The sequence below is a fragment of the Papaver somniferum genome, chromosome 2, assembly GCF_003573695.1.
Source record: "Papaver somniferum cultivar HN1 chromosome 2, ASM357369v1, whole genome shotgun sequence".
NCBI classification, from domain to species: Eukaryota; Viridiplantae; Streptophyta; class Magnoliopsida; order Ranunculales; family Papaveraceae; genus Papaver; species Papaver somniferum.
The window spans coordinates 74,045,700-74,059,693 of record NC_039359.1 but is presented as its reverse complement, the minus strand read 5'-3'; the positions used below and the strand labels follow the sequence as shown (position 1 = coordinate 74,059,693).

The following is a 13,994-nucleotide window of genomic DNA, read 5'->3' as shown; positions in this document are numbered from 1 at the left end:
TATTATAAGGCAAGATTTTAATAGCAAACGTGAACAGTACAGTGACGCCTCAGAGTGAATAGAGGGGAACTGTTCATATGCTCATTTCCTAAACGAGGCGACACTGTTTCTCATGTGTTTGTTCATGAATGTAGTACTACATTATAGACAATGGTTTTGATTCGTCTCATTCAATGGCATTTAGCCCCCAACAACAATCCCCAACCTCCCTTCTATGGATGGGGGGACCTTTTAGCTTCTTTCTCTATCTTCTTTATCCCTTTCTTTCTGTACCATCATATTCTCTACATTTCCATTCATGCACCCAGATTTTAACCTCGTGAACAGTTGGTAGTGCGATTTGGGGAAAAAAAGAAAGAAAAAAAAAACTGCAGAAGTTCGACTACTAGAGCTTCAACTGTGCTAGATTTGGTTCTTATGGAGGCTAAAAGCTGGATTTTAGTTGCTCAGGCGATCAAAATGACATGAGACTTGCACATGGCATCTTAAATGAGCTAAATTTCGGATCTGCCAAGGCTAAAATCTGGATTTTAGTAGCTAAGAGCCAATCAAAATTACTGAGACATGCACACAGTATTCAATGAAGCTACCATTTCATTAATCAAGATAGTAGAATCAAAGTAGTTCGATTCTTTGTTAGAGGCCTTAGAAGAGTAGAATCAAAGTAGTTCGATTCAGGTTTTCTGTATAGTGAACTGGGTTGGCAGTCAAAGTTAAAACAGGTGACAAGTTATGAGATCTGACAAAAAAACTCCAACCTGCAATAACCTCACTGAATGCCCCCATAGGACTTTCATAAGGAAAATTTCTGGGGATACAACCAGCAAAGCCCACACCACTATGTATACACTTGTAACAAAAGAAAATGCCACATTGGACACCCCCAGTATGTTGTTATAGTTTCAAAATCATGTTAGATGCAAGGGAAGAAATGGCAACAAAAAAAATGGCAAGCTTGATCAACGTATGTCTAACATCCTCCCTCTTAGAAGGGCTTCTGCTTTCCTAACTTGCCTCACAGGTCCAATGATGAATACCTACATAAAACCACGGCTTATGAACTTATTGCAAATAATTTGAGGATTTAAAAGTTAATACTGTAGGTCGACTTTATCCATGCGAACTCAAAGTTCCATAAAATGTTAACTGACCTTGTCTGGTGGCCCCTTAGAGCCTCCCATGAGAATTTCCGCACTGCACATTCAAAGTAAAACACAAAAACAAAAAACAGTTACTACCCTCAATAACCAAGAGCAGAGAGGGAAGAAGGGAGGGACGAAGATCTTACTTGCAAGATTCTTTGACTGACATGATAGTTGCCCCTCTTCTTCCAATAACAAGTCCCATTTTTCCAGGAGGAACATGCAACACAGACAGAATCTCTTCCTCAGGAATATCCCCTTCCTTGAATGTATTATCTGCAGAAAAGATGACATTTCATCAAGCACTTAAGTGGCAGGTGAAGTCATCAGCTATCGTTTGAAACAACCCAAGAAATCGGAACAATTTCTTATCAAAGCATTTTCGCTTTTTAAGAAGTCAGAGATAGACAATCATTGTTCTGTTTATACAACTTGAAGCGTAATCTTAAACCAAATATCCAAATGCGGTACTTACTTAATCAAACATATATAATTAAAGTCTACAGGCTTATCAAAAAGCATAAGTACCTGGAATGGGAGGGACAGGCGGCCAATCTACACACTCATTATCATTAACACAGAAACACCGACAGTATAGTGCTCCCCTAACTGACAGATGCCACAGAGATTTTTCATTCAGATTTTTCATCATCTTGTGGTAGATATGGAGAAGGAAGCGAACATCAGCAGCAGCAGCTCGTACCATTTGTTCGGTAAATGGTCTGTATATCCAAAATTTAGGATCCTAGAGAAAATCAAGGCATTCTACTTAAGTATTTGGTTGAAAGAAAGAGAGGTAACTACACAATCAAAATTAAAAGACAGTTGACAATTAACACCGACCTTCCGTAATAGAACTCGCACTTCTTCCTTCTCAAGATACGACACGCCTGTAATTACATACAGAAATTTAAAACCAAAATGAAAGCTATCAGCCCTAGAGGAAAACCTAAAAACCAATAAGGATACAACTACTAGCATATAACTGATATATTACCACAATAACGTGGATCTGCAAGGAGGGTTACAAATGATATGTAGTCATCAGGTGTCCTCGCCTTCCCCTCTTGCTCTTCAATCAGAGAATAAGCTATCTGAATGAGAAGATCAAAAGTAATGTCAGTTTAAAAGCATAGGAATCCCTTACACAACCAGTCAAGAGGTTAAGAACAAAACTGCGTCGAGAGAAAATTGTATGGATGCTCCAGTTTCAATCTCAATCAATCTTAACTAAAGTCACAGACACAATACATGTATGTTTTACTAGATGAAATGGATCGTTGTTTTTTTTATTCAATATCTTTACTTCACCTAACTTTTCAAAATTTTGTTTCAAGCACTCCACCAGTCCACCTTTTAAATAACCAAACTCACACATCAAATCAATTGTAAAAGATTCATTTACATGTCAATTTGACTTTAAAGTACGGTAGACCTAAAACTCCAATATCAGTGCACTAAAAAGCAAAAGCATGAAAGTTACTAAAATTATCCTGTGCAGATCAAGTTAACTGTCAAAATAGGATTAAAACCAGGTTATCACTTCAGTTACTCGTTTCAGATCATTAAGTAGAGGTGATGGAGTTTTCATGAAGCTACAGCCTAGAATTTAGCCACTGATGAGCAAGAGCAAAACCGACTAAGCTGTCGTAGGGGTACTTCTATGAAATTTATGAGGCAGCAGTGTCTAGAGGCCATTTTACAATATTCCATTCACACGATAAAATGCTAACATTTTACAAATTGTCAAAGATATAATTGTCTTACCTGGGTATCTACCACATTATTCAACTTGATGCCATATTGGAAATATAATGCCTGCAAAATAAGAATCATTAACATGTGATCCAACTTCTTACTCGAAAATGCTAACATGCAGAACCAAAATAACTAGAGACCTCGCTATCTCGTTTGCAATCGTGAATGACTTTTGTGATGTAACTAGATTCAAGTGCAGGCTTACAGGCTGTCATAAGCGTATCCCCACCTTCAATAGCATCAACCAAATATATGGCATCTGGGAAGGCAAGCTGACAAAATTAAGCAAAACTTACAGCAGTCAGAAGGACAAAACAACTATGGAAGCTTGTTCTGCACACACAATGTCGAGAGTAAAGATGAACAAGAAAGTACAAATGGCCAAACAACATATAATTTTATTTCTAATATAAGTAGTAAACACAGTCTTCAAATATCTGGTTCTGGTATTGGTTTTGGGTTCACTGAATTGACACCTGCATGTTGTTACTGTAGAAGCACGTCTAGAACATCCAGAGTTGACGAAACCTCCCTTATAACTTCATTTCATGCATCAATTTCTCGACTCATCATATTTCATATCGGTTAAAAGATATCAGTTCCAAAATTTCTATAATCATTTACAAAGACTAACTCTAACTTATGCCAACAATCTTTCTTCCATTCATTGCTTACAACCATTATTAGAAATCACAAAATGCGAGTATAGTTGGCGTACATAAGTGTCTCATGTGATGTAAAAATCAATTGCCTAATTTTCACAAAAGAGGCCTTTCATTTGAACCCATGTAGATAAAAATACAATTCATATAAAGAGAGTTCAAAGAAAATGTACTAAAATTGTACCTGCATAATACAGAGTTTTCCATTTCGACAAAGATCAACTCCCTCACAATCAAAACCAATAATCAGCTGGTTTTCAGGGGAGGGCTCCAAGAACTCAACTGGAAGCTGTGATGCTTCTGTTACAATATGAACTGGAGGCGATGATAACTGATCATCTTCATGATCCAGATCTTTAGGACCTAAACACATATCCATAACAAAAATAACTAAATCATAATCAGGAAATCACGAATCATGTCATTCATCAAATTATCTAGAAATTAGAAGAAGAAAAAAATCTGACAAATATAATTAGGGTTCAGAGAAACTGTTCTTTCAAAATTAGGTTTTCTTGATGAAGATTTTTATTACCTGAATCTGTGGCTATTTCCATACTTTCCTCCACTCCTCTAAAACCCTCCGTGGTTTAGGGAAAACCTAATTAGGATTGTCTGCAGCTTTCTTTTGGGTTTTTTTCGAATCTGGAGAGGATTTTTTATTGAGACCCTCTAACTGAAAAAACAGTGTAGTCGAAAGGTTGAAGAAGAGTACTTTTCTGGGCCTCCAACCTTTTTGAGGAACTATAATTTTGGGCATACCAAAATCTTCCAAGGCATACTGAATGAAGATAAAAAAGGTTATGAAATAGCAAAATCAGATAATCCCTTAACCCAAAATTTTTTAATGGCAAATCTGCCCTTTACGTATTAATGTTAATAATCTTGATTAGTGATTAAATATTTTGTTTAGTGATTAAAATAATTTTCAGAATTATAAGAGTTGTTTAGATGAAAAATTTGAGGAAAAAAAAATCAAAGTTTTGGTTTGGTTAAGAAGGAGAGAAAGAGAAGGAGAAAGTGAGAAAATTCTAATTCTTGATTCATTGGAGGATGAGGAGGGTCATCATTCATCTAAAAAACCTAGGAAAATACATATCAACTACAACAATGATCCAGAAATGGTTGATTTCTTAGATTATGAGAATGATTTTACACCCACTCAAACTCAAGCTCAAACTCAAACACAAACTCAAGATGATGATTTTTATGAGCCAAATCCTGATGATGAAGACATTGATGAGGAACCCAATGCTTCTAATACACAGGTACACTTATATCCTATACTTAATCTCACTTCTATAGCTCTCAATTATCAAAAGTTAGGTTTTTTGAATCATGGTTCGGCGAAACAGGTTGAGGTTCGGCTCACATCTATGAGCCGAATCTACCAATTGATGAACGGTTCGGCTTACTGAATCTGTTTACTGCATGTGCCGAACTGTTTGCTAGACACTAGTTCGGCTTATATGAAAGTTTCATAGTAAGCCGAACAACATCCTGAATAGCTCGGAAAAAAAAATTATCGGTTCGGCTTATATTTCGAAAATTGTATGAGCCGAACATCAATTTGTTATTTTTTGGGTTAAAATATTGTTATTGGTTCGGCACATATTGAGAATATCGTAATAGTCGAACCTCGTTAATGTGCTAGGTTCGGCACATATTATGATTATCGAATACGCCGAACCCCTATGCATCTCTACCTGTGGCTAGGTTCGGCTTGAAATTTCATACCGAACTGTTCATATACACTTACAGGAAGCTTTTGTGAAGAACATTTCGGCTAAAAACGCAACTCAATTTTGAGCCGAACCCAACACTGTTACCGTCATTTAATCGATGAAAAACAGCAAATAGGAGATTGGGTTTGTAAAACTTGCTTTCTTATCCTCATTTCCGGAGTTGGAGATGCAGTTGGTTCAATTTCTGGTTCAATTGGTGGTTGATTTTCAGTTTCTACACCTTCATCTTCAATTGGTTCTTCTTCTTCAATACCTCACATGTACTCATGATTCAACAAAATTAAATTAATATTGTAAAAGGAGCTTTGTTTTCACGAAATATTCTTATTTTTGCCTAAACGTTTGTTTTAACTAATAGCCACGTACATAGATAACAATCTTAATTTAGAGCTATTTTGCGTTTCCTCTCCTGCCAAGATCGCTAATTAGCGTTTCCTCCCCAAAAAGATTGAAATTAGTGTTTCTTCCCATCGTTAGTTTTTCCATCCATTGCTCAGTTAGTTGAGTCAGCACCTGTGCATACGTGGCATAAATTGTACACGTGTTTCATAATCTTCCCAAAATACTCTATGAGAATACCACCACAAGTTCTCCCCCTTCTCCGGCACCACTACGCCATTGCGTTTTCCGAGCATTCCCTGTATACGGCACGTAAAGAGATTGAGAAAAAATAATGTTATCTTTATAGATTTGAAAGAAAGTATGAAATTGATAAAGCCAAATCTGTAAAAAAAAAAAAAAAAAAAACTTCACTAGGAAAAACTAAATTGAAGAACCCTAATTCCAAAATTGGAAAACCTAAAAACCTATCAGCGCCATCTTCAAACACAAAAAAACACCGCTAAATTGGGGGTCCTGGAAAATAATTAGGGGCCCCTAGCTACAGGACAAAAAAGGTCATGGAATAGTATTTGGGGTTATTCCTTATCCCATTTTTTTTTAAAATGGCTAAACTACCCCAAATCATTAGTGTTAATTGAGTTGATTAGTTGTTAATCTTACTTAATCCGATTTTAACTTCTTTTTGTTTTCAAATTTTTTGTTTGCAATTTTTTTTCTTTTTTCTTTTTTGCCGAGATTTGTATGAAAAATCGTCATGGAGGTGAAGTGTTTCATTGACGACCCTCAAGAGTCGTTACTATTTCAAAAACGACTTTTTAGAGTCGTCATTGTTTCATTGACGACCCTCAAGAGTCGTTAATGATTGAAAAACGACCCTCAAGAGTCGTCATTGAAACAATGACGACTCTAAAAAGTCGTTAAGACATATAAAAGAGTCGTTATTATCTTTGCAGAGTTATTAATGGCGGAAATACATTAAAGGGTCGTAATAGTATTGAATAAGACCATGACGAACCTTATGTATTTTCGTTTTTCTCAACATCAAATTAAGATGTGAGCATACCAGCTAGAAAGGCATCCAGCCATCTGAACGAAGTTGTATGGTTCGGTTCGGTTATGGCACAACACTCTCTTCTGTATCCTACCTGTTGTTTTCTGTATCCTACTAGTATACCCAAGTGCCCACTGTCTCCCAGCGCCAAAAGATCAACTACTTATTCGGGCACAAAGTAATACAAAATTGTTAACATCAAGATAGGCATAAAAAAAGAAAGAAAACTCTTTGTTTCGGAAGCCCCCTCAATCTAATGTCTAAAATGATTGGCGTCACAAATCAACAAAAACTAAAAATTTAGAAAATTGGGACTCATGTTTATGTTCGTGGTAGGCTCTAATGCAGTAGGTATTGCAATTTACTGGGGTCAAAGAGGAAACGAAGGCACATTATCTGAGACATGTTCAACGGGTAATTACGCCTTTGTGATTTTAGCTTTTTTGCCCATATTTGGCGATGGACGAAATCCAATGTTCAACCTAGCCGGTCATTGTGATCCATATTCAAACGGTTGTGTTACTCTAAGTGATGACATAAAGTCATGTCAAGCAAAAGGTATTAAAGTTATCCTTTCAATTGGAGGGGCTTCAGGAAGTTATGGTCTTGCTTCATCTGAGGATGCTAGACAAGTTGCGATATATCTATGGAATAACTTTTTAGGAGGGAAATCTAGTTCTCGTCCACTAGGAGGTGCCATATTAGATGGAATAGATTTTGATATCGAAGGAGGAAGCAATCAGCATTACGGTGAGCTCGCAAAATATCTTAAGGCTTACAGTAGGAAAGGTAAGAATGTATACTTAACTGCGGCACCACAATGCCCTTTCCCTGACGCTTGGATTGGAGATGCACTAAACACATGCATGTTTGATAATGTTTGGGTTCAATTCTTTAATAACCCACCTTGCAATTATGCTTCTGGTAATGTTGCTAATCTCGAAGACGCATGGAAGCAATGGACTACACTAATCCCAGCAACTAAAATCTTTCTAGGTTTACCTGCCGCTCCTCAAGCAGCTGGGAGTGGTTTCATTCCTTCGAATGATCTTACTTCATTGAGAACATGGGCAGTTCTCTAGAACATTCATTGAAACAGGATAAGCACAGGGCCGTAATATGCTGGCATTTAAGACTTTACTCTTAGTATAGTTGTGTGTGTGTTAAGTAATCTGTTCTCTCCATAGAGTTCGATGACATGTGTTCACTCTGTGACAGAGTTCAGAGGATTTAATACTATGTAAAGGTTCAAAATCGAAAGATACCTTTGGTTATGCACATAACTATACGAATCTTGCTCAATGATTTTAAAAATATAAGTGGAGGATTGTTGGGATATATGTTTCAAAATCATTCTTTTATACATTTATATCAACAATTCGAGCTTGGCCCAGTGGTTAAGCATTTTGGGCCTGAAGGGTTAGGTCTCAGGATCGAATCCCTCCCCCTACTAATTGTGCATATATATTATTATATATATATATATAACATTAGTCCGGGAGTGGGGTCTTGGGAGGTCTCTTGAATTTGGAAAGTATTTTTGCTGTTTTTAAAAGATTTTTTCAAACCTTTTTTTAATGCACTTAATTATGTTTTAATTGCGCTAATTATGGCATGATTTATTTTCCCGTTTTTTGATTGTTTCTAATGGCATTTTAATTGCAGCAATTAATCCAATTTATTCTCCATTAATCTGCATTGAGTGCCTGGTTATAAAAACAGTTTTGAGAACAGAAAGAAGGTACAAATTTTTACACTATTGTTTTTCTGAGAACCAAGAGACCAAAAATACTGAGCAAGAATAGAGAGAGTAAAAGTGATCGATTTCTCATTGTGTGCGTGAGAGATCGAAAGAGAGTTTTTCTCGGCTGTTTTATCCTGGGTACATCAACAATCATAGTGAACCCTAACCCCGTGGATGTGGATCACATTGATCGAACCACGTAAATCTTGTGTCTTATTTTACATTTCCATCATTTTTATCTTCATTTTCATGTTAAATAAGTTTAGATCTAGAAATTGTTAATGGGGTGTTAGTTGTAGGATTTCCTGCAACTACAGAAGAAATCGAAGAGTTACAATTTCCAGTAATAATAATATCATCGACGACGACGTAGACAAGAACGAAAAGAGAAACAGGTCCACGATGATAAGTAAAAAGTGAGTAATCGACATAGATTGAGGAACTCCCTCACCGAGTAAAGCAGCGGAAAATTTAGTGAACCATTAACGAGAGTCCTATTTCATACCATAAATAGATTTATGAAGACGACATACACGCTTGTCACCAGGATCAGAGAAGCCTGGTGGTAATTGCATATATACTTCTTCTAATAAATCACCCTGAAGAAAAGAATTGTTAACGTCCATTTGAAAATAGTCCAGCCATTGATTGAAGCAATACATAATAATGCACGAGCAAAAGTGTCGTGGAAATCAACACCTTCTTGCTTGGTATAACCTTTAGCTGCGAGGCGAGCTTTATAGCGTTCAATAGAGTCATCGAATTTGTATTTTATTTTATAAACCCATTTTCAACGGATAACAGTCTTATTAGGAGGTAGATTTGTCTTAGACTAAGTGTCATTTGGTTCTAAATCACGATGTTCCTTTTGCATTGTAGTATGCCAAACAAGAATTTTTACTGTAGCTTTGAAAGAGGTAGGCTCATTGTTAGTGATAACATTAGTTAGGAAAACTCGATGACAATTAAAAAATGCATAAAAAGATACATAATTAGTTATTTGAGAATCATTGGATTGAGTGCAACCAACAAATGAGCATATGTAACAATTCCAATGAACTCAACTTTAGATAACCTACCATCAGGAAGTTGAACATTAATTCCTAATGGTGCCTTAGCATAAGAAGTAAAAAGTGATATGGAGCAACAAATGTGATTTGTCGCACCACTATTGATGTACGGCTACATGTTGAGAAATTCCTGCGGCTCGTAAAACTTCGACAGTGATGATGTTGAAATCAGAAATAACCTGATTGAGGGGAGTGAAAGCGTCCCATGTTGGTAGTCCCCATGTGTAGCCTACTTTCATTGTATCGCCTTGAATCCACATCCACAGGATTTGACATAAGCTTTATCGTACTCTTCTGGATGTGACGCTGGGGTGATCAGAATATCACATAATAAAATATCCTGGATAGTGAAATGGTGGGAATGAGAGAGTTATGTTGTTTATCATGGATCCCTCTGTTTCTTCAAGAAAATGTTTCAGCCGCGTCTCTGGAGTTATCTCATGAGTCTTTGATGGTCGTCGGGATGGACTGCGATGAGCAGTCCCCAGTCGCATTTTTCTTCAGTTCCTAAAGTTGTTTTCCTCTGAGTAGGCTTGGGATCCTCCGCGGCGTTGTAAAGTGTTGAAGGCATCTTCTGGACAGATAGGTGATGATTTTCTTGCGCTGCACCCTTGAAGAGTAGATGACCTTGTTGTGTCTATGACCTTTTGGTTGAACGTGTCTTCTAAGCTTTGACAGTGAAGGGATTCCGTGTATATCCTCAGTCCCAAAGTATGGTTTACATGTTTCCATCTTGTATGGTCAGTGGGTTGACCATGATAAAGATATCACCATCGTGCGTTCGTACTGGTGATTTTGTTACTTCTTCCACGTGGAACTTAAAATATGGAGGAGTACAGGTTACTTTTGTAGTGATTACTGCTGTGGTGAAGCTCTGGATGATATCAACAAATGAGCGGCAACAGTTCTTGATAGCAGATGTAATCAGAAGAGACTACATTGTCATGGTAACAAAGTAGGTTGGCTGGAATTGTATGGGCATCCATGGAAGTAAAAGGATTGGTTGGACGCGTAAGCGAACAAACTGTCCATGATCACGAGTTTTGGCGAGATGGATCAAAAGGCGGTCATGACTACGAAGGTTGGCTGGCTGTGATCATGATCCTTGACATGGGGAGCGTGATGGTACGACCCTTTGCAGAAAGAAACGACGTTGAAGCAACTTCGGCTCTTGGAAAGGATATTGAAACTTAAGGAGCCAAACGCTGAAGCTTCGACTTCGGATTCTGGAGCAGCTTATGGAGAGAACGCTGAAGCGGAGTGGCTGCTTGAGCGAGCGTTGAAGCAGAGTGGCTGTCGGAGCGAACGTTGAATTGGAGCCGCTGCTGGAGGACGTTGAAGTGAAGCGGCTATTGGAGCGAACGTTGAAGCGGAGCAGCTATCAGAGCGAACGTTGAAGCGGAGCCGCTGCTGGAGGACGTTGAAGTGAAACGGCTGTTGGAGCGAACGTTGAAGCGGAGCGTCTACGTTAATTAGTGTGCTGTCAAACTGGACACCCTTCAAGCGAACAATGGTTATTAGTCCCCAGTTCCATATATCAATCGTGATTTCCAGGAGAGGTTGGGGTTTGGGAACGGCTTCTCTGGTTGGAAACAGTTGCTTCCCTGATGAGTGCGGTTGAGGGCTGCGAATATGTCTTGACGCTGCGCCTGCAGAATCTCACATAAGTGTTTCATCATAGACTGCACAATTTTGTGGGCGAAGTCCCGGGAAATCATGCAGCTCCTGACAGGAAGAGAGTCTTTGTGAACTCAGGGGGGTTGCTGATTTTATTTGCTTCAATTTTGGAGAAGTCGTTCCTGATCTTTACGTGTGATGAAATTAGATTGCTGATTCCCTTCTACTAGGCGTTCAAAAGGCAACGCTGGAAGGATGCAAGCTGATGGCGCTGGAAAGATGCAAGCTGTTAGCGCTGGAAGGATGCAAGCTGTTGGCGCTGGAAAGATGCAAATTGTTAGCGCTAGATCGGCTTGGAATGGGCGTTGTATTGGCGTGGACGCGGGCTTGGATTTGGTATGGTGCGGACTGTTGGCAGGGCATGGCGCGGACTGTTGGCTTGGAACGATGCGCACTTGTTCTTGCGGGCCTAGTTGCCTCTTTCCATACGTAGCTCAAACAGGAAATCATTTCCTTATTCAAATTCCAAAAGTGTTATGCGTATGAAAGGGGTTGGCTCTCCTTTTTATCTCGTATCTTTGTTCTCACGTCCTGGTGTTAGCGGTAGCAGTAAAGTGGGAAAGCGTATTCCAGCTATGTACTCCAACGTTTCTCGTTCAATTTGTTTTCTTGTTTTGGGGCAAATCCTAGCCATAGGTATGCCTTCCATGAATCTGTAGAAATATTGTTCTTCTCTTCGAATATCACTGTAGTAGCGTCGGCTACCTCATGAATAGTGACTGGTAATCGTTATTATGCAAAGTAAGTACGTACGGGTAGGTGACTGATTCCACGAGGAACTGGGCGTTAGGGTTTCTCTGAGATCCAAATTTGCAGGACAAGGTGACCGAAGGTCCTTCTTCAGACGTGGTCAAACAACAATAAGCGGAGGTCTAAAGGTTGTCCAAAGAGTTGGAGCTGAAACAGGCGGTCCTCCAAATGACGAAGGACGCCTTCTTCAAGAAAAGCAAAACACCGTTGAATGGCTTCCTTTGAATGCACTTCTGTCTTCTGAAATTCTTCTGTTTCGTTTTTTTTTTTGAAAGGCAAATGAAACACCTTGCTTTATGGTTTTTATTTTCTGGATTTTTGGGTTGATAGACAAGTGTTACCTATGAGGGTTTCGGATTATTATTCAGGATGAACTGTTTTAGGATGATGTCGTTTTTGGTTATGATTGTAAGTGACACAAACAACCCAGGGAAGATATGGAACCGTGAACGTTGCGTGTCGGTAGATGACATGGGATGAAACACAACATGGCTATCAGTTTTATCATTCTTGTGAAAACTTGAAATAATAAACCATGTATTTTGTCTAGCAAGACTTACTCGGTTTTTTGGATCTTCTAACGAAAAATGAGTCAGGTGCAAGTCCGAGTTTTGTGAGAAGCACCGTAATTGTGGAAAGTCCCCAATCGTCCCTGAGTCACTTGATAATCGAGTCGCTAATCCATGGGCGGATCGTTTGCTTTTAACCTATGGGAAGTCCCCAGTCGCCCCTTGCCATGTCATGACTAGTAATCGGGTCGTTTGGTAACTGAGTCGTCGATCCCTGAGCGGATCGTATCGGGCCGTCTGGTAGATGAGTCGTCGATCCCTGAGCGGATCGTTTTCCTCTACCATCCTGACATCCCTGTCGAAGTATGAGATCGAGGATTGAAAATTGACATTTTAACTGAAAGACCAAGCACCCACTGTGGTCGCCAATTGTTTGAGGGTGAAAACAATTTTTGCTGGTTTCGGTAATTTCGTGTGATGTGGGTGAGAAAAAAATCTAAACCCTAAACAATGTACAGTACTTTATATTCGAGAGATCAATGTGTACAAGTCCGGCCTAAACCAATAAATGGCCGTTCCAGACTTGCTTCGGTCACAAAGTGGAGGAGAAGGGTTGGTTTTGGGGAGGGAAGCGAAGAGAGTGTTGAGACCAGAATAGTTGATTCTGGAAGAGTAGTTGTTTTGTGACTTGTATCAGAAAGTGAGAAGCTAAAAAATGGGAAAGCTAGCAAACGTTTTCTGATTGTTGTATGCTCTTGACCAGAACTTGTTGTTCGGTGGAAATAGGTAATGCCTATTTATTCAAGTCGAAGTGAAACGTACTCTGGTCTCACTAAGAAATGGAAAACGGGTGAGTAAATGAGAGGAGGTGGTAAACGGTAACGCTTGGAATTGATGTTCCATAAAAGAAAGCATTTCACCATTACTCCCTGTATTAACTAACCGCCTCATCCGTATGACACTTTCTAATAACGAGCGCAGTGTACGCTGCACGCTGTAAACCGCCAAACCAATACCCAATGAGCATCCCCAAATTTGTGACATGTGTTGATGTCTCAAGTGTTTTCGTGGAAAACATGTAGCATGTTATTGTTGTCTGGAAAGTTGAGCTTGTGAGACTTTCTGGCTCGGTGGTGACCTTCAACGGTCGAGATTTTACATCTTAAGAAGAAGGTAGCTGTTGATTATTGAAACCTTTCGTTTGGTAGCCAGTGGCATGAAAGTATGATCAATATGGCTTTAATATGTCCCAGTTTAAGCGCGGCCAAAATTTAGGGTTTTGACTTTGTTTAGGCGCGACCAAACTAGGACCAAAGGTTTCCATGCGTTAGATGGTAACCTTGGACGGCTAAGATCTGCATCTTAGATGAAAAAGTGGTCATTGATTGTTGCAAGCCTTCGTTTTGGTAGCCGCATAGGGAAGGCCGGCATGGTATGGCGCGGCAAGGTGGTTGGCATTCCATTGGCACATGTGGCATGACATTCCTTGGCGCGGTTTGGTGTGGCCAAAACTAGGGCTTTGGGCCAAAGGATACCATGCGTTG

At 39.1% G+C, this 13,994-nt stretch overlaps 2 protein-coding genes across 2 annotated transcripts; one reads left to right on the top strand and one right to left on the bottom strand.

The window, feature by feature from the left end:
- Positions 1–735: 735 nt before the first annotated feature.
- On the bottom strand, positions 736–4,258 carry LOC113348044 (egalitarian protein homolog). Its single transcript, XM_026591734.1, has 10 exons — positions 4,098–4,258; positions 3,747–3,925; positions 3,041–3,172; positions 2,910–2,960; positions 2,140–2,236; positions 1,986–2,032; positions 1,671–1,887; positions 1,289–1,418; positions 1,152–1,194; positions 736–1,037 (listed from the first exon to the last, which is right to left on the bottom strand). The coding sequence occupies exons 1-10, from the start codon at positions 4,117–4,119 to the stop codon at positions 960–962; spliced, it is 996 nt and encodes a 331-aa protein (XP_026447519.1). The 5' UTR covers positions 4,120–4,258; the 3' UTR covers positions 736–959.
- A 2,759-nt stretch (positions 4,259–7,017) lies between these two features.
- Positions 7,018–10,226, top strand: LOC113348045 (hevamine-A-like; the record flags this gene model as incomplete). The annotated part of the gene is made up of 2 exons (XM_026591735.1): positions 7,018–7,754; positions 10,190–10,226. Coding segments are annotated over exons 1-2 (774 nt in total), but the record flags the coding sequence as incomplete, so codon positions are not given.
- Between the last annotated feature and the right edge of the window lie 3,768 nt (positions 10,227–13,994).